A 25083-nucleotide genomic window follows, 5' to 3' on the forward strand; every position below is an offset into this window, starting at 1 on the left:
ACAGGTCCGAACTGGCTTGATGAAGTTAAATAATGTGCTCAAGGTCATAGACCTGTTGCGTAGGCTTCTAGGATCTGTATGTAAAAATTTTCCTCCATTGTGGGGATTGAACTTGGGGAACTCTGCCATTGAACTACATCCCCAGCCCTTTTTATTTTGAGGAATTTGAGGGTGCTGCTTGAGATTGAATCCAGGAGTATTTAACCACTGAGCAACATTACTTTTTTATTTTGAGAAGAGGTCTCACAAATTTGCTTAGATCCTTTCTACATTGCTGAGGCTGACCTTGAACTTGCAATCCTCTTGCCTCAGCCTCCTGAGTTGCTGGGATTACAAGCAAGTGCCACCACACCCAGCTTGAAGCAGAGTCTTGCTAAATTGCCTAGGCTGGCCTTGAATTTGGGATGATCCTCCTGGCTTAGCCTCTTGAGTTTCTGGGATTATAGGCATGTGTCACTGAGCGTGGCTGTGTATATAAGTCTTAAAGAAATAATAAGAGCTAATATTTATTTCATGCTTAAAATGTGCCAGGTACTGTTCTTAAGTCTTCAAATGTATTGACTTGGGTTTAATCTTTCCATGAGTCTACAGGATATATTGTCATCTGTGCTTTACACATAAAGAAATGGAAGCAGAGAGGAGTGAAGTTACTTGCCTGAGGTCACAAAGGTTGAAGTAGCAGACTCCCTGGTAACTTGCTTTCTGTCTTTACAGATTCACCTATTTGCCAGGTGTGGGGTGCATGCCTGTAATCCCAGCAGTTCAGGAGGCTGACAGGAGGATTGCAAATTCAAAGCCAGCTCAGCAACAGTGAGGCACTAAGCAACTCAGTGAGACTTTGTCTTTAAATAAAATACAAAATTGGGCTGGGGATGTAGCTCAGTGAGTGAGTGCCCTTAGGTTCAATCCCTGGTACCAACCAAACAAATAAAAAAATCACCTATTCTGTGAACCTGTTATAGGTAGAATCATTCAGTATTTGTCTTTTTGTGTCTGGTTTATTTCATGTAGAAAAACGTCTCCAAGGTTCATCAGTATTGTGGCACATGTCAGAACCTCAGTCTTTTTAAGACTGAGTAGTATTGCTTGTATGTATATAACACATTTTGCATGTCCATTCTTCTCTCTCTCTTTTTTTTTTTTTTTAAACCAGGGATCGAACTCAGTGGTGCTTCACTAGGCCACATCTTAGTGTCTTTTTTTTTTTACTTTGAGATAGGGTCTCAGTAAGTTACCTAGTACCTTGCTAAGTTACTGAGACCTACTATTTTTTTCTTTAATATTTTATTTTAGTTGGACACAGTACCTTAATTTTATTTTAATGAGTGCTGAGGATCGAACCCAGCACCCCGCACGTGCTAGGCGAGTGCTCTACTGCTGAGCCACAACTGAGGCTTCCTTTGAACTTGCAATCCTCCTGCCTCAGGCTCCTGAGCCTCTGGGATTACAGGCGTGCACCACGGTGCCTGGCTCCATTCATCTCTTGATGGACTCTTGTGTTCGCTGGGTGGTGTTTGCATGTGGTTCTCTTATGGCTGCAGTCAGCTGCCATGACTCAAGTCATCTGAAGACTTGATTCAGTTACGTGGCCACATCTCACTCGTGACTGGTGATGATGCTGGGTATTACCAGGGAGATCAGCTGGGACCATCCACAGCCTGTGTATACATGATCTCTCCTGTGGCCTGAGGTTTTACAGCATGAGAACTAGTTTCTGAGAGGGAGCATTCAGGCAGTGTCCCAAGAGACAGAAAGTAGAAACTGCTGGCTCCCTAATGCCTGGCCTGGCAACCTGCACAGTGTCACTGCAGTCAAATTGTGAGGAACATAGAACTCACCTATGGGAGGAGATTCAAAGTTTTGATGGCCATTTTTTTCTTGAATGTTATTTTGCTCATTTGTTTTATTTGTTTTGAGATGGTGTCTTAGTGTCTTGTGTCTCACTATATTGTCCAGGCTGGTTTTGGACTCTTGGGCTCAAGTGATCCTCCCACTTCAGCCTCCTGAGTACCTGGGACTATAGCTGCACACCACCATGCCTGGTTTTGATGGCTATCTTTATTCTGCCACACAAGAGCCAGGCACGGTGGTACATGCTTGTAATCCCAGCAACTCAGGAGACTGAGACAGGCGAATCTCAAGTTCAAGGCCAGCTGAAGCATTTTAGTAAAACCCTCAGCAACTTAGTGAGATCCTGTCTCAAAATAAAAAATAAAATGGGCTGGGGATGTAGCTCAGCAGTAAGGTACTCCTGGGATCAATCCCCTGTATAATTGATAAAGAAATAGATAGACAGATAGATGGATGAACTGCCACATAAGAAAGCAGGGGCCAGACTGTACAGTGCTTTATAGGCCTTTGTGAGGCAAACTGTTAGGAGCCTGTGGATGATCAGTTTTACAAGTGGGTGAGAGAGTATTTTATTTTAACTATTTTGTAAGCAGACGCTTGCTGTAAAAAAAAAAAAAAAATTGTCCTTGAGGATGGAAGGTAGAGTGTAGAGTAGAACCCAAGGGTGCAGCTATACCTGGACTCATTGTATGACTGGGCAGCTGTTGCCCTTTTCTGGCCTCAGTGCTCCATCTATAAAAGGAAGGGGTGAGCAAGATCAGTCCCCACCAAGTAGATCAGTGGTTTCCAAACAATCCTCAGAGTTCCTGAGAACTGCCTGCAGAGCCATTGTGGGGACCAGAAGGGTCCCCCAGAGACCAATTTGGAAGGGCTCAGTTCCTCCTGTCCACTACCTTCAACCAGTACTTAAGTCTCTTGTATATCAGGCCTCCAAATAAAGTAAAAGTACTTTGTGGGCCACAGATTTAAGGCATATTGAACTTAAGTTAGGGTACATGTAACCGAAAACCCAAAAATAACTGCAGACTAACATAGAGTTTACTGTTCTTAAGTAAATGAGGTATTGGAATGTGCAGCCCAGGGCAGGGTGGCACTTCCATAGTGGCATCAGGAATAAGGCTCCTGTCTTTCTACTCGTTTGTCCTACTAGCTTTTTTTTTTTTTTTTTAATATTTATTTTTCAGTTTTTGGTGGACACGCATCTTTATTTTATTTTTTATGTGGTGCTGAGGTTTGAACCCAGCGCCCTGCGCATGCCAGGCTAGCACGCTACCGTTTGAGCCAAATCCCCAGCCCTGTCCTATTAGCTTTTATCCGCAGTATGACCTCCTGGGCCAAGATGAGAGATGAAGCTCTGGCCATCACACATCATATTCCAGGCAACTTGGAGGTCAAAAGGGGCAGAAGAAAGGCAAAGCCCTACCCTCCTCCCAACCCCACCAAAGAGGGACTGTGTTACCTGTGTTGGCTTTGAACTCTTAAGATCAAGCAATCCTCTTGCCTCAGCCTCTTGAGTAGCTGGGACTACATGCCTGCACCATTGCATCCAGATAGCCTCGCCTTTTTAAGGAGCCTTCCTAAAAATTCATTGTAACTCTTTTGTTTACATCTCACTGACTAGTGCAAAGACCCATAAGCCATCCCTCGCTGCAAGAAATTTGGAGAAATGTCTTTATTTTGAGCTTCCAAGTATCTAGCTGAAAGTTGGATTATAGGAAAAGAAGACAGATAATTCTCTCCCACCAAGTGATTTCTGAGGTTCTTTTCAGCTCTGCTGGTTCTGAGTCTATGAATACCAGAGCAGAGCTTTAATTCAGCAGGTATTTATTGTACATTTCCTTTTGGGAGGCTATGGGCCACCGTGTTGAACCGTTCTTATAAAGATACATAATATGTCATTCTCCCAGCCTGCACCCTCCCCAAGAGGACATAAACAGGTGAAATCAGACTGAGACCTGAAGGATGAGAGGGAGCCAGCTTTGCAAAGAGCTGGAAAGAAGGTAGTCCTTTCTGGCAGGGACATCAAAAGCAAGGCCCTGATATTCTTTTTTTTTTTTTTTTAAGAGAGAGAGAAAGAGAACCCCAATATTTTTTTTTTTTAAGCCAGGCGAGTGTGCCACTGCTTGAGCCACATCCCCAGCCCTTGGCCCTGACATTCTAATGTCCCTGTGTCCTCTGCACTCAGCATGATGTCCAGCCACAAAGGTATGCTGAATGGATGCTGTGCAGAGAGGAACCCCGACCTGTTGGAGAATCTTAGCAACATGGGTGAAGTAGTGAAGTGAGCCCTAGAGCCAGCTGCCTTCTGCTGGATAGTGACCAGGCTAAGGGCTGACCTAGGGCCAATAATCAGGGGGCATCGCATGTGGAATGGTCAAATTTTCTTTCTAGTCAAGATCTTACTTCCTGCTTGCTTTCCTGACAACATCCTCTGACCTCAGAGCAAATAATCAAATCAATCTTTTTTTTTTTTTTTTTTTTTTTTTTTAATATTTATTTTTTAGTTTTCGGCGGACACAACATCTTTGTATGTGGTGCTGAGGATCGAACCCGGGCCGCACGCATGCCAGGCGAGCGCGCTACTGCTTGAGCCACATCCCCAGCCCCTCAAATCAATCTTAGCTTCTTGCTGCATGTTGGGTCAGAGCTGATATTGTCCCACTTGGGCAACTCTGTGCTGGTCCAGGTAGAGGGGTCAGACATTCAAGGGTTAGTTGCAGGATTTTCCCAAGAGATCGGGGACAGCTCAAATTGTGATTTTATCCTAATGATCCAGGCCCCTGGAAGATTAGAAAATGCTTGCTTTCCTTTCAAAGTTCTTTGAGGTGGGGGCTGGGGTTGTGGCTCAGTGGTAGAGCGCTCACCTAACATGTGCGAGGCCCTGGGTTCGATCCTCAGCACCATATAAAAATAAATAAATAAAATAAAGATATTGTGTCCAACTACAACTAAAAAATAAATATTAAAAAAAAATTCTTTATGGTGACATCTGAAAGGAGTTTAGCTAAAATCCTGACCCGTGGATATTAATCTGAGGACCTAATATGGGCCAGGACTTTAGCTAGTATATTAATATTAATATATTCCTCCTTCAACTCCTGACAGCCTGACTTGGTCTTTCTAATAAGATCACTGACTCTCTCATTCATTCATTCATTCATTCAGAAAGTATTTATGGCAACTACTGTGTGTTGAGGCCTGTGCTAGGGCCTGAGAATCAGAAGAATAAGTCACAAACTCAAATGTTGAGATGCTCATTGGACTGGGTGGGGAGAAGGGAGTGAAGTCTTAGGAGTTAAGAACATAGGTTTTGAAGGAGGTTGTTTAGACTCAAATCCCAGCTCCACCAATTCTTAGCTATTTGACTTTTGCACGTTATATAACCTCTTTGTGCCTCAGTTTCCTCATCTGCCAAAGAAAAAATAATAAAACTTACCTCACAGGGCTGTTATGGAAATTTCATGAGCAATTAGAACATGGCCTATTACTTAATAAGACGCAGTAAGGCCCTAAAAAGGTCTGGGAGTTGGGCATGTAGCTCAGTGGTAGAGCACTTGCCTAGCATGTGCAAAGCCCTGGGTTCCATCTCAGGACTGCAAAATAAAGGGGGTGGGGGGAGTAGGGCTGGTGATGTAGCTCAGTGAACCCCTTGGTTCAGTCCTCAGTACCACACACACACACACACAAAAGACAGCCTTATGAAGTAGGAACTGTTATCAGCTCTATTACAGATAAGGAAACTAAGTCATGGGTAGGAAGATAGATAGATAAGTATAATCAGGCATAATAACACACTATCTTCTGGGAAGGGAGGGAAAGGGAAATATGTTAGGATAGGGCTTTTGTTTAGGTGGGTATTTTTTTAATCTGAAGCAAAGCAAAGTTTTAGTTTCTGTTGATATAGGTCATAGGTACGTGGATTGCTATTTTCTGTATTTGCTTTAAGGTTTGAAATATTTCAAAATTTTATTTGAAGATTTTGTTGAGGTAATTGTAGATTCACATGCAGTTGTATGAAATAATATAGAGGTCTCATGTACCCTTTCCTCTTTTCCTCAGTGATAACATCTTATAAAATTATGGTGCAAGCCAGGTACAGTGGTGCATGCCTGTAATCCCAGCGGCTTGGGAGGCTGAGACAGGAAGATTGTGAGTTCAAAGCCAGCCTCAGCAAAAGCGAGGCATAAGCAACTCGGTGAGACCCTGTCTCTAAAATGGTGCAGTGGTTGAGAGCCCCTGACTTCAGTCCTTGATAACAAAAAAAAAAAAAAAAAAACTGGAGTGCAGGATACTGACGTTGATAACAATCCACCTCTCTTACTTAGATTTCCTGTTTTACTTGTACTCACCTCTGTGTGAGTGTGGTCTGTGCAATTTTATCCCGTGTGTAGGTTCATATTATCCACCACCACAGTTAAGATACTGACTGGTTCCATCACCGCAAGGATCCTTGTATTGTCAACTTATAACCACGCCTACCTCCCCAAACACACACCATCACTAACCCCTGGCAACCGCTAATCTCTTCTGTTTTGGTTCTCTACTCTGTTTTGTCATTTCATTATTATATCAATGAAATCATATAGTGTGTTACCTTTGGGATTGGCTCTTTTCACTTGGGATAATTCCCTTGGAGAGCCATCCAAGTTGTCGCCTGTGTTGATAGTTGACACCTTTTTATTGCAGTAGTATTCCATGGTACAGATGTGCCAGTTTGTTGAACCATTTACTTGTTGATCGACATCTGGGTGGTTTCCAGTTTGGGACTGTTATAAATAAAGCTGCTGTGAATATTAGTGTAGAGGTTCGTGTATGAAAATAAGCTTTTATTTCCTTGTCATAAATGCCAAAGAGTGCCATTGCTGGGTCCTGTGGTAATTGCATGTCTAGTTTTATAAGAAACTAACTGCCAAACTATTTTCCAGAGTGGCTGTGCCTATTTCCTAATGTTAAGAAAAGGGTTTTGCTGGCAGAGGCAGGTAGTCCAGGAAGATGAAGCAGTATATAAAGATCTGGAGTTTGAAAATGTGCTGTCAGCTCATGGAACAGCAAGCTGTCTCATGTGGCTGGGATGGAGTCTGGGTTTAGCTGAGGAGGGAACATAGGTTGCTCCTCATTCAGTCAGTCAGCATGTGCTTACTAAGCTCTTATCTTTGCCAGGTGCTCTGCAAAGCGCATCAGAGGCACTGTCTCCACAGGCCTGGGTCCAACAGAAAAGACAGATGTGAAAAATTGCAAAACACATATGGTGTAAATGGGGAAAGAGAGCCCTGGGAGGTTGTGATGGGGACATCTGGGACCTTTTGTACATCCCATGAGGGCAGGGACCATGCCTCTCTTTCTGGGTCACATACTAAGCAATCAATAAGTATTTGAAAAGTGTTGAATGAATGATCTAATCCAGTGTACACAGTCCCTGTGAGTGTGACCCAGCCGTTGCCTCTGTAAGCAGCTGCACGTCTCAGTCCCGCCGTGTGGGTAAAAGGGCAAAGGCTTGGTCCAGACACCCCACCCTGGAGTGAATTACTGCACCACAGATTGGAAGCCAGCATGACATATAAAAGGCTGGAATGCTCTACTGTAAATTTTTAATTGTTAAACAAGCAAAGAGGGTTGTAAATTCCGTGCGGCGGGACAGTATTGCGTATTGTGCCTATTGCCACCACTGTAGTTTCTTATCAACCCGTTGGGATTTCACAACCTCTTGTGCTTCTTGCATGGTACGGGGCCTCCGCAGGGTCTCTGGGGCATGGTGCAATACCATCTTTTTCTCCGTGGGGGTGACAGGCAGGCTCTCTATGCACTTTCTGTCTGACTTTTCCTCATCCCGTCTAGATTTTCAGCAAAGGAACATCCTGTGCTCGCCCTGCCAGGGGCCCCAGCCCAGTTCCCTGTCCTGGAGGAACACAGGTCACTCCAGAAGTACGTGGTGTGGTCAGATGAGATGGTGAAGATGGGAGAGGCCCAGATCCGTGCCCACCTCATCCGGCCCTATGTGGGCATTCATCTGCGCATTGGCTCTGACTGGGTAACTTCCCCTTCCCTTCCCTGGCTCACTTGACATTTGCCTGAGCTGAGCAGCCATATCTATAGGAATTGACCCCAAGTCTGAGCCAGGGCAGAGAGAGCTCACTTGACCAAGTCTATGGAATTGTGTCCCATGATCCCGCTACAGCACCCATCAGAAGTGTGACTCTGGAGCAGTCTAGAGCCAGCTCTCATTTTAACAGCTGCCGTTTGTATCCTTGTTTTGTTGATGGATAAACTGAAGTATCAAGCCAGAGTCCAGGTCAGGAGCAGGTTGAGAGACCCTCACCTAGGGGTCCTCTGTCCCCATGGGGTGGTTAGCTAGTGGACTCCTTGTTGAAAAACAGCTATGGACTTGGTGCAGAGGGGGGCTTCCAGGAAATGAAGATGTCATCCTCCCAGAATTTGGAGGCTGCTTAAATGTACAGAAACTCATCAAATTACCCTCCATGTGAAAATCACAGAACCAGTATTGACAGTCTGCTTAAATTTACATAAGGAGATACGATATATAGATATGTTAGAAGTGCTCATTGTTGAAAATTGAAAAATACCAAAACGTGTAGGAATTATATTAAAACTCATTCTTTTTCAGTTGATGAGGTAATCTCACTTACCACTAGTCTCTCTCCCTGACCTGCTTCCACAAGGAAAAGGAGCCAGGCCAGAATTTTTTTTTTTTTTTTTTTTTTGTAGTTGTAGATGGACAGCATGCCTTTATTTTCTTTGCTTATTTTTGTATGTGGTGCTAAGGATAGAACCCAGTGCCTCACCCATGCTAGGCAAGTGCTCTGCCACTGAGCCACAGTCCTAGCCCTGGGGCCAGAATATTTTATGAGTGGTTTCAGCCAAACATTCAAGGAACAGCTCCTGTCTATGCTTTCCTAGAATGTAAAATGATAAAAAAGATAAAAGATGCTTTTTTTTTTAAGCTAGCATAACACTAATACCAAATTCAGATAAGATCAACTTGGAAAATTATAGGCATTCTCACTAATCAACATAGGTGCACATATTCTAAGTAAAATATCAGCAGGTAAAGCCAAGTAACATACAAATAAAATCTATCCCAGGAATGCGATGAAATTGCTGAGACAGGAGGATTGTGAGTTCAAAACCAGCCTCACCAAAAGCGGTAAAATGTTGGTTTTAACACCCAAAGAAAAAAAATCATGATGATCTCAGTGGAGGATAATAAAGCATTTGATAAAAGAAAGTCAACACTCATTCATGATTAAAAACAAAAACTCATAACCAGCCAAGAATAGAATGGACAGACCCACCTTAACTTGATAAAGGCTATCTCTGGAATCCACAGCAAACATTGTTACCTCCTGACAGCTATCAGAAGTGTTTCCACTGAAGTAAGGAATCAGATAAACCTGTCCCTTATCAACACCACTCTTCACAATTCTACCCCATGTCCCTTAAGACTAAGAAAAAAGTTTTTACAACACCAGGATCCCACCATTCAGAAATAATCACTGTTATTCCCATGATTCATTTCCCTCTTCCCTTCATGCTTTTAAAAAACAGTTGGGGGGCTGGGGGTGTAGCTTAGTGGTCCAGCATGTGCTCAGCATGCACAAGGCCCTGAGTCCATTCTCAGCCCGCATACCAAAAAATGTGCAGCTGGGCTCCTCCTGCTTGTCCTTTTCTACTTACCAATTCTTGCTGCTGTCTAACTCTGCCCCCACCCCTCCTACAGAAGAACGCATGCGCCATGCTGAAGGACGGTACTGCAGGCTCGCACTTCATGGCCTCTCCACAGTGTGTGGGCTACAGCCGCAGTACAGCGGCCCCCCTGACCATGACCATGTGCCTGCCAGACCTGAAGGAAATCAGGCGGGCCGTGAAGCTCTGGGTGAGCGCGCTGAACGCCCGGTCAGTCTACATTGCCACTGACTCTGAGAGTTATGTGCCCGAGATCCAGCAGCTTTTCAAAGAGAAGGTATGCATGGGCCCCGAGGGAGTGTGGCAAGAGGGAATGGGGGAAAGTGCCAGCCTGTCCCCCTGCTGCCATGTTGTGCTTCATGTTCTCCCCGCCCAGCCTCTTGCCTAAACACTCATTCCTCTCCATTCCTACCCTTCCCTCCAACCCCAGCTTGAACATCTCCTCTGCAGATTCTTTCCCTCTTGTAGCTTGTGGGTTCTTGCTGGGAGTATTCATGGCACTTTCTAGACTGTCTGAGACTAGTGTGGAAATGTGTTGTATTTCTTTCTAGGAATTGTGGATTTCTTGAAGGCTGAGCTGAACCCTACTCTTGTATTCCCCAATATCTTTGATCTCTGGGGGCTGAGACCCTGCCTTATTGCCACCAGTATCTAGAACATAGAGTGGGTCCTGGGAAGAGATCCAGGACAGCAGAGGGGTTAAAGGCATAGACTCTGGAGCCAAAGAATTGGATTTAACTCACTGAGCAGCCTCACAAGCATTATTTGACCTCTCTGAGTTTCTGTTTCCGAATCTATAAAATAGGACTGATAGCACCTGTCTCATAGGACAAATGTAAAGATCAGGTAGAAGGAAAAAGTTTCCCACTACAAAATAAGTACTTAATATAGTTGGCTATTGCCAGATGCAGTGGCACACCATCAGAATCCCCACTACTCAGGAAGCAGGAGGAGTCCAAGTGTGAAGCCAGCCTGAGCAACCTAGTGAGACTCTGTCACAAAATAAAACAAAAATAAAAAGGGGCTGGGGATGTGGCTCAGTGGTAAAGCACTTGCCTAACTTGCATGAAACCCTGGGTTCAACCCCCAATACCACCAAAAAGTGATGATAATAATAATAAAGTTAGCTCTCATTAATAATAGAAAATGGTTGATAAATAAAGGAAAGCTCTTTTGTGCTTAGTGAATGTTGAAGGAAGCTGTGTATATTTAAGGAAATATGTGCATAAGTAGCAGAATGTGTCTGGTAAATGCCTGCTGTAGCAGTGAAGAGTCTGGTCATGGGAAAGTATGGATCGGTAAAATAGCTGAATTATAGTAAACATTCAATAAGACGTTAACTGGGGGGCTGGGGTTGCGGCTCAGTGGTAGAGCACTTGCCTAGCACACGTGAGGTACTGGGTTTGATCCCCAGAGCCACATAAAAAAAAATTAATAAACAAAATAAAGGTATTGTGTCCATCTACAATTAAAAGTATTTTTAAAATAAAAAAATAAGACGTTAAATGAACGAAAACAGTAAATGCTGGGTAGACCCTAAGAGGCAGATGTTGGGAGCCATGGGCTTTCTTTGAGCAGGCTCCTTTTTTTTACCATGACACAGACAGGAAGTTCTAGCCGTGGAGGAAGTGCTGGGTCAGTACATTTTGTTCTCCTAGCCCCCTTTTAACAGAAGATCAGAGCTAGGAGACATTAGGCGTCCTCTCACCCTGCCCCTCTGTTTTGTGGCTGAGGAAACCCAAGTCCCAGGAAGGGACAGAATTTACCCAAGAGGTCCCAGAGCTAATTATAGCAGCCATGACACAGAATGGGTAAGTTTCAGGTGTAGGTGGAATTGTTCGGGGGATTTTGGCCATGATTAAACTGGTATTATTTCTTTGCTACAATCCCCATAGTGAGATGATGGCTTTTGTTACATCAAAAATCTCAGTGGAACAGCAAAGCACTTTCAGCCCATCTCAGCCCACACCCCCTCGCCTCTGTACTAAGTTGAAGCATTTGGAGAGTCCCAGGGAGTTTTTTGTGAGCTTTAGAGTTGATGCGTTTGTTGCGCCTTGAGCCTTTTGCTGTTTTCTATTTCTGGTTCCTGTGCCAGTCTTCTCATTTCTTCCCCACTCCTCAGCCCTCTTCTCCATGGGCTCAGATCCTTGTCTTGCTTCTGACTTAACCTTTGCCCTCCATTAAGCTGGGCCAGTGCTCAGGCAGGGATACTGATGTTAAGATGTGCTCCTGCCCTCCAGGGCTCACAATTTAGACCCAGGTAGAGAACTGTATGTGGGGTGGGGGGTGCTGGTGGGTGGGCATTTCCTTCTATCATTTGTCCATTCAACAGATGTTTACTGAGGTAGGCTGTGGCTGGGCCTGGCCAGCACAGCAGTGGAAAGCCAGCTGACACAGCTCCGGCCCTAGTCAGGTGCAGGACACAATATCAATCAGAGAATCACTAAGGAATGAAAGTCACAAACTGAGATATGTGCTCCAAAGCAGAGCCAAGGGGTTCTGTAAGAGCCCAGAGTAAATGGCCCTGGCCCATGGGGAGAGCTTCCCCAGGGAGCTGCCACTTGAGCTGAGAAGTAAAGGGTAAGTAGAAGCTAATACCCTGGCCTTGCACAGTGGCCTATAACCCCCGCTTCTCAGGAGGCTGTGTCTCAGACAGGAGGATCAAAATACTAAGACCAGCCTGGGCAACTTGGCAAGACCCTGACTCAAAAAGGACTGGGGACGCTGGGGATATAGCTCCATTGGCAGAGTGCTTACCTCGCATGCACAAGGCCCTGGGTTCAATCCCCAGCACCATCAAAAAAAAAAAAGGACAAGGGAGGTAATTCAGTGGTAAGCATTCCTGAGTTCAGTTCCTAATACTAGAAGAGAAAAAAAGAGGGTATACCCCAGACAGAGAAAGGTCCTTAGAAGGGGAGGGAGGGAGCCTGGCTGGCTGCTGGCTGCTAGATTTCAAGGGATGTCAGGGACAGTCTGAAAGGTGATCTGAGTACAGTGATGTGGGGCACCTTTGTGAAAGGCAATAGGGCACCTATTATGTGGGGAAGGGCAGGGGCAGGGGCATCTTTAAAATTTCCTCCAGCTGTTCTGTGATGAGCAGGTCAGGAGAGGCAGGGAGGGGCAGTGAGGAGGCTGTTGTAGTGGATCAAGCAGCGGATGGTCATGGCTGGGCTGAGCATGGGGCAGCTCCTCACAGGAAGGATCCATCTTTGGGGAGAATCTTGGGCATAGATTGAACAGAACTTGGGGCTTGGAGTTAGTATGTGGAGAGAGGCATCCACGCAGCAGAGCTGAATGGGTGGGCACTGTCTTCTTGGAGCCAGGATTTGGTGAGGGAAGCCCATCAGGCCAGGACTTCATGAGGAAGGCAGAATATGAGCTGAGCCTTGAGAGTTTGCTCAGGGTTTTCTTTTCCCTCTTTTGATGCTGGAGATGGAAGCTCGGGCCTTGGGCATGCTAAGCACACACTCCACAGAGCTCCCAGCCCTGGTGAGGAAAAGGGCGTTCTGGGCAGAGGCACCCAGAGTGGGGCATTCCGAGCCGAGGCTGGAGGGCCTGGAGGAGGACACAGGCACCGAGAAGGCAGCTGGGCTGCACTCCTCTCACACCGACCCCAGGTCTTCATCCTCTCCATTCCTCCTTTTCTTTGCAACCTCAGTCCTAGGGAAGGCGGTCGAGCCTGTGGCTGGCAGCCACCAGATTGATACTCTCTGCCTTCCTTCTGCAGGTGAAGGTGGTGAGTCTGCAGCCTGAGGTGGCCCAGATCGACCTGTACATCCTCGGCAGAGCTGACCACTTTATTGGCAACTGTGTCTCCTCCTTCACTGCCTTTGTGAAGCGGGAGCGAGACCTCCAGGGAAAGCAGTCGTCCTTCTTCGGCATGGACAGGCCCCCTCAGCTGCGGGATGAATTCTGATCCTGGCTGGAGAACGTCACCAGTCACAGCTGATCCTTTCAGCCAGGCCTGGCAGCCAGAGGTGCTCTCAGGACTGCAAGCTCCTCTTCTTGCCTGCCAGAGCTGGAGAACCGTATCAGGGAGGCATCTCCCGCCTCTGTGTTTCCCCATTCTCTGGGAATTTCTCACAAAGGTAGAGCAGTCAAACCTCTCTCCTTTGTTCTCCCTGGGATGAGCAGCCTGGAAAGCTGAGAGATTTTTTTATAGAAGGGGATTTTTATAGTTTTGATACAAGGTCATGGCCACCCTAGGACTCTCCTTTATTTTTAAAAGTCAGTGAAATCCATTAGCATAGATACCTAAAGTGACCTTAACAGCAAGTGGATGGATCCAGGGCTGGGGTGGGTCTTTTGGCCACTTTTCCAAGTATCCCCCAAAGTGGTCCTCAGACCCATCTCCACTGCCCAACCAGAGCCAGTGTCATCCCCACCTCCTAGGCCATGTCCAGGATTGGGGTGTGTGTATGCTCCTCTATCAGAAACACTGCAAATGGGAGTAAACAGTCAGGCACTCTGCAGTGCTCTGGGGGCTGCTGCCTCTCACCCAGCACGTTCCCGGCTCAGAGCACACCAGCAAGCCTGATGATCATGGTATTTCTCTCATAATTGATGGTTGGTGGCTGCTGCAAACCTGGCACCATGGGGACCTCAGTGCATCACTGGGGTCAGGGCTCGTGGGCCTAACAGGATCCTCTGAAGGCTGCCCTCTCAAAGGGCCTGTGGGTAGAATTTGGGTTGATGTCCAAAGCTTGTTCTTCCCCTGACCCCCGCCCTGTGGCTTGGGAGCTCTCACACAAAGCCTTCACAAAGGAGCATCTGGCACATAGAAGGTGCCCAGGATCCAGAAACCATTGGAATTCCCAGTTTAGAAGCAACCTTTGCCCCTTCCCATTGAATGTAATCTCTGCCCAAGCCATGAGATGCAAGGGGTTATGGTCATGAGGTTCTTTGTCTCTAGAGGCTGCGCTTTCCACAATACATGACTCCTGAGAGCCTGTGATTTTTTTGACCTCATAGTTCTAAAATGCCACAGCAACACCTGTGGCCTCTGATACTGGATAGGTGGCCCAGAGCTCCATGCAGAGGCTTCTCCCCTGATTGCCTTTAGGTCCTGGGCACACTGGGTCAGGGGTCAGAGATTACAGGAGGATCTCTAACACCCAAGTCAGCATTTGCTGTGTAGAATTGCTGCCTGACTTTACAGAAGGCTTTTGTAGTTTTCCCTCCTGGAAAAACAGTCAAGTGTTTTAAACCCTGGTAAATGGCTTATCTTTCCAGACTTGCTCTCAAGCCTCACCCAGAGGAAAGGGTGCAGACAAGGGAGCCTGTGCACGCTCGGCCTCCAGCAGGTTGTTGAGATGCCGTGGCTTGCTGGCCAGTTCCGTTTCTGACTCTGCTGTTCATTCTCATCTGCTGTTCACAGCCTCACACCAGGCACAGCTCTAGAGTCAGCTAGAGTGAGCCATCCGGATCCGCAGATGGGCGTCAGCAGTAATCTGACTGGTGCTCTGGAGGCAAAGGTGCTGGAGCCCTTGGCCGTCTCAGCTCTGGCCTTTGGACACTTGCTTTATTCTTTGACCCAGGTTCCTACCCTGTGAAAAAATGGTAAAATCAACGGGTTGTTGAGAGGCTCAGATCAGTTAAAGCATATATGCATGAGAGACACTGAACTTGAGAGATGCGGGGGCACACGTAGCTTTGGATTAACTGGGCTGCTTCTCGTGCACACCTCCTCCGTACCAGGCAGCATGCTTGCCAAGTGCTTTATGGGCATTCTCCTGTTTAGTTCCCATCCCAGCCCTGGGAAGTAAGAACTAGTACTATCCCTGTCTTTCTGGATAAGGGAAAAAAATGAACGCTCAGAGAATTCTCATTATTTCTCCAATGCTGCACAGCTCGTGGCATTAAGCCAAAATTTGACCCCTAGAGCCAGTTCTGTTAGCCACCAACATGTTCCACTGCCGTCGGTTCACAAATGCACTTTACCCTGTGTGTGCCGTGGGGACCTCTGCTGGAAAAGATCAGCCACTTTGATTTCCAATGGGCACTTACTGCGGATTTGCCAGGTCACCCAAGAAACAAAGTCCATGTGAAGTCGACAGGTTCCTCTGGTAGTTATTTAGTTTGACATTCTCATTCATCATGTTTTCTGAGCACCCACTATGTTCCAGGTCCTGTGCTAGGAACAATGGTGCAGCGAGAAACCAACATAGTCTTTTTTCTCAAAGAATTTGCATTCAAGAAAGTAGAAGACATAGTGAGCATATTGGGAGATATTGGTAAGTGCTATGAAGAAAAATAAAGGATTTAGGGGTGCAGTGGGAAAGATGTTTTAGACAAGAATAGCTGACAAAGGAGGGGAGGCACACAGGTGTCCAGATACCTGGAGGCAGCATATTCCCAGCAGAGGAAATGGCATGTATCAAGGCCCTGTAGGGACACAGGCTCCTGAAGAGCCACGAGGAGGAGGTCAGTAGGTGTAGCTGAGTGGCTGCAGCAATCCAGTGCCACTCCCATAGCCAGAGGTCTGCACCTTGGCCTGGACTTGGCTTTAATTGGAGAGATAAGAGCCTCTGCGGGCTTGGAGACAGAAGAGGATACGATCTGATCTACACTCTTGAAGGTCCCTTGGAACTGGCATGGGGAGGGGAAGGGTGAAAGCAGAGACTGGTGTGGGCCTGGGTCCCGGGTGCAGGGGAGAGGCGAGGGGCTCTTCCCCCCTGAACTGGAACCCCAGCACCCTCTTCTCCCAGGAGGCAAAGGCCATTGCATTGAAGGAGGTAGGAAATGGTCAGATTCTGAATGTATAAAATTATTTTTTATAATTCAGTTTTTGAAGAAATGAATCTGCATAGTTTTAATCATGCAATATATACAATTTAATGTCTTTTTTTTACTCAATAGTATATCATATTTTCCCTGTTCATAGCCTGAATAAATTAATTATATCAACTTCCATTGAGAGGTTCTCCATAGTTCACCATTTCCTTTTTTTTTTTTTAATTTATTTTTTAGTTGTAGTTGGACACAATATCTTTATTTTGTTTGTTTATTTTTATGTGGTCCTGAGGATTGAACTCAGGGCTTCACACGTGCTAAGTGAGCACTCTACTGCTGAGCCACAATCCCAGCCCAAGTTCACCATTTTCCTATTATGAGACCTTAATATGTTCCCAGTTTCTCACTACTGGAATTTGAAAAATATTTTTATTTGTAAAGATTTTTCTTTATTTGAAATATGTGTTAAGGTGCAGGGCATAGTGGCATATACCTAAAATCTTGTGACTTGGGAGGCTGAGGCAGGAAGATCTCAAGTTCCAGGCCAGTTTGGGCAACTCAGACCCTGTCTCGAAATTAAAAATCAATGGAGGTGTAGCTCAGTAGTATGGTACCCATGGGGTTGATCCCCAGTACCACACACAAAGATAAATAAAAATATTTATTGTGGGAAAATTCACATACACACAAACATTGTGAGTGATAAACTGAACTCACATTTTTAATAATTATCAATATTTTACCAGTCTGATTCCATCACTCTCCCATTCCCAAATCTGCTTGTTTACTGGAGTCTTTTAAAAGTTACCTGTGTTTTTTGAGGGACAGGCCAGCAGGATTTGCTCACACCGAGGGCAGATGAGAAGGTAGAGGATCCCTGGCTGCTGGAGAGTTTAGGGCCCAAACCACAGGGAGCTTCCCTGACTTGCAGAGTGACCTCAAGGCAGATTTTCTTACTCCCATACCTCACTTCCACATTACAGGTGCTACTGCAGTGTCCAGAGCTTCCTTGGAGTGCTGCTGGATAAGGCAAATTCCAAGAGCCACCCTTGCCTGAAGAATCCAAGTGACTGGTGGGTAGTGTCCAGGAATCTGCATTTTTTTTTTTTTTTTTTTTTTGGCAAGCACCTATAGGTGGGTTTAATGCCAGTGGCTCAGGGCCTCTTAAATTGTGGTCATAGGACCCGCAGGTGGCCTCACTTGGGGGAACTTGTTAGACATGCTGAATCCCGTGGGGCTATAGGTTAGCCCAGTGACAGAGCTTCTGCCCAGTGTTCATGAAGCTTTGAATTTGATTCCCAGAACCATAAAAAGAAAGAAAAATAAGACATATGGAATCCCAGACCTGCTAAAGCAGTCTCCCAAGGAGGCAGGTCAGAAGCAACATTGGTGGGTAGAGGATCTCAGCTCCTCAGCCACCCGACAGTACAGAAGAACCCTAGCATGCCCCCCAGGTCCCACCAAGTGCACCTTAAGGAGGTGACTTAAGAGTTGCGGGAACTGAATCCACTAATGTCTCTCCATATACATGAGGGTGGAAATATGCAACTAGACCAAATCTTTACAGAAGTAAACAAAGGCAATTAAAATTTTTTTTTTAAAGAGAGAGAATTTTAATATTTATTTTTTAGTTTTCGGCGGACACAACATCTTTGTTTGTATGTGGTGCTGGGGTTCGAACCCGGGCCGCACGCATGCCAGGCGAGCGCGCTACCGCTTGAGCCACATCCCCAGCCCCAATTAAAATTTTTATAAGTAAGTACCAGTAGAGATGGGTTATGATAAGGCAGAAATGGATAAGGCTGGGAAACAATGTCCTGAAGCATCATAGCTGCTCTAGGGGGTAGGAGAGGAGAGAAAGGGCAGAGGGAGGAAGGAAGGAAGAATGGAGCTCTCATTTCCATTTTCTGTTCACCTCAAAGAAGCTTGGTGCAGCCTGGCGGGCGCACACCGTAACCCCAGTGGCTCTGGAGGCCGGAGCATGGCAAGTCTCGGCCAGTCTCAGCAACTCAGTGAGTCCCTAAGTGCTTAGCAAGACCCTGTTTGAAAATATAAAAAAGGACTCGGCATGTGGCTCAGTGGCTAAGTGCCCTTGGGTTCAAGTCCCAACACCAAAAAAAAAAAAAAAGGCAGCTTAGTGCATAATAGTAGTAACAGCAATAATAATAAGGTTTCACTCTCCGTCCTCTCCCCAGCTCGCTTTCTATCCTTAGTGGAGTTGACAGAAAAAACTCCTTGCCTGAAGGCAAATCCTGCGCTGGATTATGTTGTCAGAATTAATTCAGATTCTCACTTGAAACCTGGTTTATTCCAGGGTTGCGACCTTTCCCTGGAAATGACACTATTTAACTGGCAAGCAGGTTTGCTTTGTTTTTACATCTAATCCTTTATTGATCGCCAGCCCAGGATGCCAAGTAAACAGTGAGGGGAAGACACAAAAGGCATTTCCCAGAAACCTCCCTCCCACGGCGTGACTCAGCCTTGTGGAGGAACAATACCCACCTGGGGTGGCAGCCTGGGGTGGACCTCAGCCTCGGAAAGTCTGCCTCTAAATAAAACCGGCGCCACATCAAGCCATTGACATTGATTCTCTTGGAGTGTGGGGGCGTTTTCAAGTCAGATGGTGTCCAAGATGGTTCCGGAGGTACTGGGTACAAGAAGGAGAGAACTAGCTTTCCAGTGTTTTCCCATCCTGCCAACATTCCCATAGAGAAAGTCCCAGTTCAGTGCCAGTGTCATTAGCTCCTGTCTGTGCTCACTAGTACTTGGAGAGAGCAGAGAGCTCGGACTCAGATGGCCTTAGCCAGCTACAAGTCACTAACATTGTCTTTGTTATATTTAATTTTTGCTACTTGGGATTTTTCTGTTTTTTGTTTTTTTTTTTCCACTTACAGATGTGGTTCAAAGTTGGCTTTTAAGAAATTTATTTCATTTTAAAAAGTATAACGGGCTCTGAGAAAAATATTACATAAACCATGGTTATGAGGTTTGGGCAAGTAGCTCCGTGACAGTGGGCCACTTAGCATGCACGAGGCCCTGGGTTCAGTCTTCACCAAAAAAAAAAAAAAAAAAAGTGTGGAATGAATGAAGAAGGTAAGATTGGGAGAAGCTCGATCAGCCACATTTTTGTTTTGTTTTATTTTATTTATTTTATTTTATTTTATAGTGTTGGGGATAAAACCCAGAGCTTTGCACATACTAGACAAATGCTGTACCATTGAGCGCTACCAGCAACTCATCCTTGTGCCCTAAAGACACCTCCCAGTAAGAGATGGGAGAGGCACATGGAAGTGACGAGGAGAGAGACTGCCGTCCACTCAAACTCTACTGGCTGCACACTGCCTGCGATTGCCTAGACCATCCCCTCTAACGTTTCCTAATGCCAAGTCAGGTGGAGTGGCATGTGCCTGTAGTCCCAGCAACTTGGGAGTCTGAAGCAGGGGATCCCAAGTTTAAGGCCAGCCTAGGCAACTTACTGAGGCCCTGTCTCAAAATAGTAAAGTTGGTTATGTAACTCAATGGTAGAACACCCCTGGGTTTTGTCCTGGGTTCCATCTGAAGGACAAAAGAAAAAATGTAATCCTATGAAATTTTCCTCTCGGAGTTCCACAGCACCTTTAAATTGTAATAATAACTGACATAATTATTGTCATTTATCATGTGCCAAACTGTGTCCTAAGCCCTCCGCATAAACTAACTCATCTGATTCACAGATGTTGCTTTTCTTATTATCTCCATTTTACAGATAAGGGCATGGAGGCACAGAGAGGTAAAGCAACTAGCCTACAATCACACAGCTTGAGTAGTAGACCCAGGACTCAAAACCTGCAAGCATGACACATAGTCAGTGCCCTTAGCCTCTGTACTGTGATGCTTCTTATGTCACTTATCAGAAGACTAGGCTTGTTTTCCCAGCTGACCAGAGGTCCTCCCCAAGAACAGGACGGTGCCTGACGTGTCTCCCTGTATCTGCTCTTCACCAGTGCTTGGCTTATAAGTGTCCTGTACTTAAGTGTTGAATGAATATGCAGAAAGTGACCTGAGCAGGTGATCTGACTTCTGGCATCTTGGCGAAGGTAGAGTTGAATGGATTGATAGGCATATTTTAACAGCTGCACCTGGGGGAGGAGAAAAGGCATTAGAGACTCAGAACCAAGGTGCAAAGAGCTGAGGTATGGAGGCCCCGAGCATGGACTTGGGGAGATGGAGCCCCAAGAGGAAGGGACACAAGGAGATCTGAGCAGCTCATAAAGGGCTAGAACATCAAACTAAAGTCTGACCCTCCCCAATGGGAGCCAGACAGAGATTGTCTCTGGGCTGGGGCAAAGCTGGGTGAAGATGGGAGCAGGGGATTTTCAGGGCTCACTAAGGGGTCACCTGAGCCAAGGATAAGTGAAAAGGTCCCTGTAAGCACCCCTCAAGGGAAGTGCCAAAAGGCAGGGCCCTGGTTTTATAAATTAGTTTAACATACTATGTCTGTTGATTGAAAAATGTCTAGCTTCCTTCTCCCTGGAGGCAAACATAGTACTAGCAATTTTGTGAACGCCTTCCAGAAATTTCTCTTGCCATACATAGGCATACATGTGTGTGTATAAAACATATCTGTGTATGTGTGCATATATAAAACGTACATATATGTGTATATATATATATATATATATATATATATATATATACACACACACACATATAATTGTTTTCCATTCCCTTTTTATCTGCCACATAATATTCCACAACATGATTGGACTATAATGCCTTTAATTTACCATGAGGCCTTAAAGTTTGCTGTTTTTAGACACCATGAACAAAGGATATGTTTCTGGAAGTGGTGAGTCATAATGGTGTGTAAGTTTATAATTTGACAGACTTGGCCATCTTGTTCCCCAGAGAGGTTGTGCACTGCGTCCTTCCCAGTATAGTGCCCATTACCTATGCCATCTGGTTTCACTGGCTTTTCAGGTGGTTTAGAATGGAGCTGCTGGTCTTGACCTGACTTCTGTCCTGGGGCTGCTATGTGCTGACCATCCATATCCTGGGAGGCTTGGGAGGATCAAATCCCAGTTCAGCCACTAGCTGATGTGTGACTCAAGTCATTAGCATGTCTGAACCTCTGCATTTTGTGTCTGTAAGATGTAGATAATGTCTTAAAGTCGAGACCTAAAGTATTGAAGTATTTTCTTTCTGCTCAGTTTGTTTTCTTTTCTTTCTTTTTTTTTTTTTCTTTTTTCTTTTTGGTGCTAAGGAATAAACCCAGGGGGTGCTTAACCACTGAGCAACATCCCCAGCCCTTTTATTTTTTAGTTTGAGACAAGGTCTCTCTAAATTGCTTAGAGCCTCACTAAGTTATCAAGGCTGGCCTTGAACTTGAGATCCTCCTGCTTCAGCCTCCTGACTTGCTGGGACTGCAGGCTGTGCTACCTCACCCCACTTGAAATTATATTTATTTTTAATTGACACATTAAAGCATAAAATTTTGTTTTTATTAATATCTGCCCCAAGTTGTTAAACCTGCGTATGATGTGACTGTATTCTTTGTAGGGTTGTTGTGAGAATTTGAGGCACTGATACCCTCATGGCTTCTGATACATAGTAACTCTGTGAACTTGCAAAGCCTTCTGAGCCTCAGTGTCTTCCGTGTGAACGTTGGTGGCACAGGGCTGCCAGAGGCTTGCAAAGTGCATGAAAATGCTCTGTAAACCCAAGGAGGGCCTGAGGGAGGGGGGTTAAGCTTTATTAGAGCTCTGGCAGCCCTGCAAGGCGCTGCTTGCTCTAAGCTTGCTTTGTACCTCCCCCTGGCTTTTCATTGTTGTGTTTGCTCAGAGTGAGGCCATCTTCTCCCAGCTGTTGCCAGGGAGCAAACAGGAACCCTGAACACTTAGCCTGCTGGGTAAATGGGCCCCGCCTCCAGTCTCCAGAGGATTAGACTTCTTAGGAGAAGGACTTAGAGGGAGCCAAGAACTCACACCAGTAATGCAGAGGGGAGGGGACTCTGAGAGTCAGAGAACTGCCTATTTGTGGCAGATTCTGGTCCACTCTGAACTCTTGTCTCTTCATCTGTAACATGAGGGCTTTGGACTGGGTGACCCTTTGAAAAGGGACTAGGCTTGGTGTCCAAAGACTTGTGTGTAAGGCCTACATTAACTATTAATCCAGTGTGTAACTGGTGGAACTTGGTGTTCTCATCTGTAAAATGAGAATACAAATTGAATTACGGAGCCATTATGAATTAATGGCTTGCTTTCTGGTGAGGAAGAAGGAGACAAGAGCCAGGTGCAGTGGCGCACGTCTGTAATCTCAGTGGCTATGGAGGCTGAGGCAGAAGGATCAGGAGTTCAAAGCCAGCCTCAGCAACTCAGTGAGACCCTGTCTCTAAATAAAATGCAAAATAGGGCTGGGGATGTGGCCCAGCGGTTGAGTGTCCCTGAGTTCAATCCCTGGTACTAAAAAAAAATAAAATAAAAAACTAATGTGTTAGGTGGTCATGAAGAGTAAAGAGAGTGAAGTCCCATGAAAGAGAGTTACTGGGGCGGTCAGGCTTAAGCAGAGGCTTGAAGGTGAGCGAGCGAGCCCTGGGGCCATCTGGAGAATAGGGAGGAACTGGATGGAGGTGAGGCCTGGGAAAAACAGAGGCTGGATTGTGGTAGACCTCACCTTTGGTTTCGTGTGAGTGACCTTAAGTCCATTGGAAGAGGAATGGTCTATCTAACTTGGCTTTTTTTTTTTTTTTGGGGGGGGGTACTAAGTTGTTGAGGGTCTTGCTACATTGCTGAAGCTGTCCCCTAACTTGTGATCCTCCTTCCTCAACCTCCCAAATAGCTGGGATTACAGGTGTGCGCCACCATGCCTTGCTTAATTTTTCTGTCAGCTGTCTATTTCTGCATAAGTAATAACCCCTCCATGTGGTGTCTTAAAACAACAACAATCAATATCACAGTTTCTGTGGGAAACTCCTGGGTAACTTGGTTGGGCAGTTCTGGCTCCGGGTTGGGGGGGCGGGGCAGAGGGGTCTCTCAGAGGTTGTGATCAATCCTTGCCAAGTCTACAGCCAGCTGAAGGCCTGGCTGGGGCTGGAGGCCCCATTTCCAAGGTAGGTCACCCCTATGGCTAGCAAGTTGGGACTGGCCACTGTGGGATATCCTCAGCTCCCCTCCTTGGGGTCGCTCAAGGGTCCTTGCCACACCGTGGCTGACTTCCCCAGAATGAGTGGTTCAAGCGGCCAATACAGAAGCTGCAATGTCTTTCACCCAGCTTTGGAGGTCATGAACTATCACTTCCTTCATTTTTACAGGTCACTCAGGCTAGCCCTATTGAAAGTGAGAAGGGACACAGGACAAAACTATTAGCAGAAGGCCAGGAGCATTATGGACCCTCCTTGAAGCTCGCTACCACCAGGTTTCTGTTTGTTTAAATAGCACTTAGTACAATTTACCTTCTTCCTCCGTTACTTTTTTCATGTGTAGTTCTATGAATTCTCACATGTACATCTCTATAGCCACCACCACAAACAGGACACAGAACCGTCCATCAGCCCTCAAAAAGCCCTTGCATTTCCCTTTGTAGTGACACGTTCCTCCCATCTCAACCTGGAGCAACCACAGATCCTTCTCTAGTTTTGACTTTTAGAGAATGTCACCCAAATGAAATCATATAGTGTTTTTTGGTACTAGGGATTGAATCCAGGTATCTCCCCAGCTTTCTTTTTTTGAGACAGTCTCACTAAATTGATTAGGGCCTTACTAAATTTCTGAGGCTGGCCTTGAACTTGTGATCCTCCTGCCTCATCCTAAGTTGCTGAAATTACAGGTGTGTGCCATCACACTCAGCAGTATGTAACCTTTTGAAACTGACTCTTTCACTTACAATAATCCTTTGAGATTCATTTAAGTTACTGCAGGAATTAATAAATCATTCCTTTTCTTTTTTCCTGTTTTTTTTTTTTTTTGGCGGGGGGGGACCATGAATTGAACTCAGGGCACTCGACCACTGAGCCACATCATCAACCCTGTTTTGTATTTTATTTGGAGACAGGGTCTCCCTGAGTTGCTTAGCACCTGGCCATTGCTGAGGCTGGCTTTGAACTTGTGATCCTCCTGTCTCAACCTCCAGAGCTGCTTGGATTATAGGTGTGTGCCACCGCGCCTGGCTCATTCCTTTTCGTTCTAAACTATGTTCCACTGTATAGATCTACTGGTTTGGGGGAATTATGACGAGTGTGTGTCTTAGTCTATTCAGGATGCTGTAACAAAGTGCCGTAGACTGATTGGTTTATAAATGACAGAAATGTATTTATTATAATTCTAGAGGCTGTACCAACCAACTGAGTGTCTGGTGAAGGCTTATTCTCAGATTCATAGATGGCACCTTCTCATTGTGTCCACACTGGTAGAAGGAATGAGGTACCTCTCTGGAATCTCATTTTATAAGAGCACTAATCCAATTCATGCAGGATCTGTCCTTGTGATCTGATCATCTCTCCAAAGCCTCACTGCCTACTCCAACACTGTCAACCTGGGAGTTCCGACTTCACATATGAATTTTGGGGGGACACAACTTTAGGAGATAGAGACTAACGGGAAGTCTTCAAGTTATTGGGGAGTGTGCTCTTGAAGAGAATGGAAGAACATTAGACCATTTTCTGTTTTTTCATTTCCTGGCCAAGAAGTGAACATTTTGCTCTGCTTCATGCTCCTGCTGTCGTGTACTGCCTTGCCACAGGCCCCAAAGCAATGGACTCAGCCAGTTATGGACTGGAACTCCAAAACTGTGAGTTCAAATAAACCTGTTTTATTTATCAGCTGA

At 45.7% G+C, this 25083-nt stretch overlaps 1 protein-coding gene across 6 annotated transcripts in view; it reads left to right on the plus strand.

The window, feature by feature from the left end:
• The window catches only part of Pofut1 (protein O-fucosyltransferase 1), a 34557-nt gene extending 9474 nt beyond the window's left edge, over positions 1–25083 (plus strand). For 2 of the 6 annotated variants that reach the window (XM_046433373.2, XM_046433372.2), the window contains 3 exons: positions 7687–7879; positions 9587–9829; positions 13280–16464. In XM_046433373.2, coding sequence (XP_046289329.1) covers positions 7687–7879; positions 9587–9829; positions 13280–13468 — 625 coding nt within the window. In that variant the 3' untranslated portion in view covers positions 13469–16464. Of the gene's footprint in view, positions 1–714; positions 4458–7686; positions 7880–9586; positions 9830–13279; positions 16465–17267 lie in introns of those variants that run through there. The other 4 variants (XR_009225774.1, XR_006849466.2, XR_009225773.1 and 1 more) reach the window with 4 other exon arrangements.

Source organism: Marmota monax, unplaced genomic scaffold, assembly GCF_021218885.2.
Source record: "Marmota monax isolate L192 unplaced genomic scaffold, Marmota_monax_Labrador192_F-V1.1 WCK01_AAM20220418_F8-fsc00014, whole genome shotgun sequence".
Lineage (NCBI taxonomy): Eukaryota > Metazoa > Chordata > Mammalia > Rodentia > Sciuridae > Marmota > Marmota monax.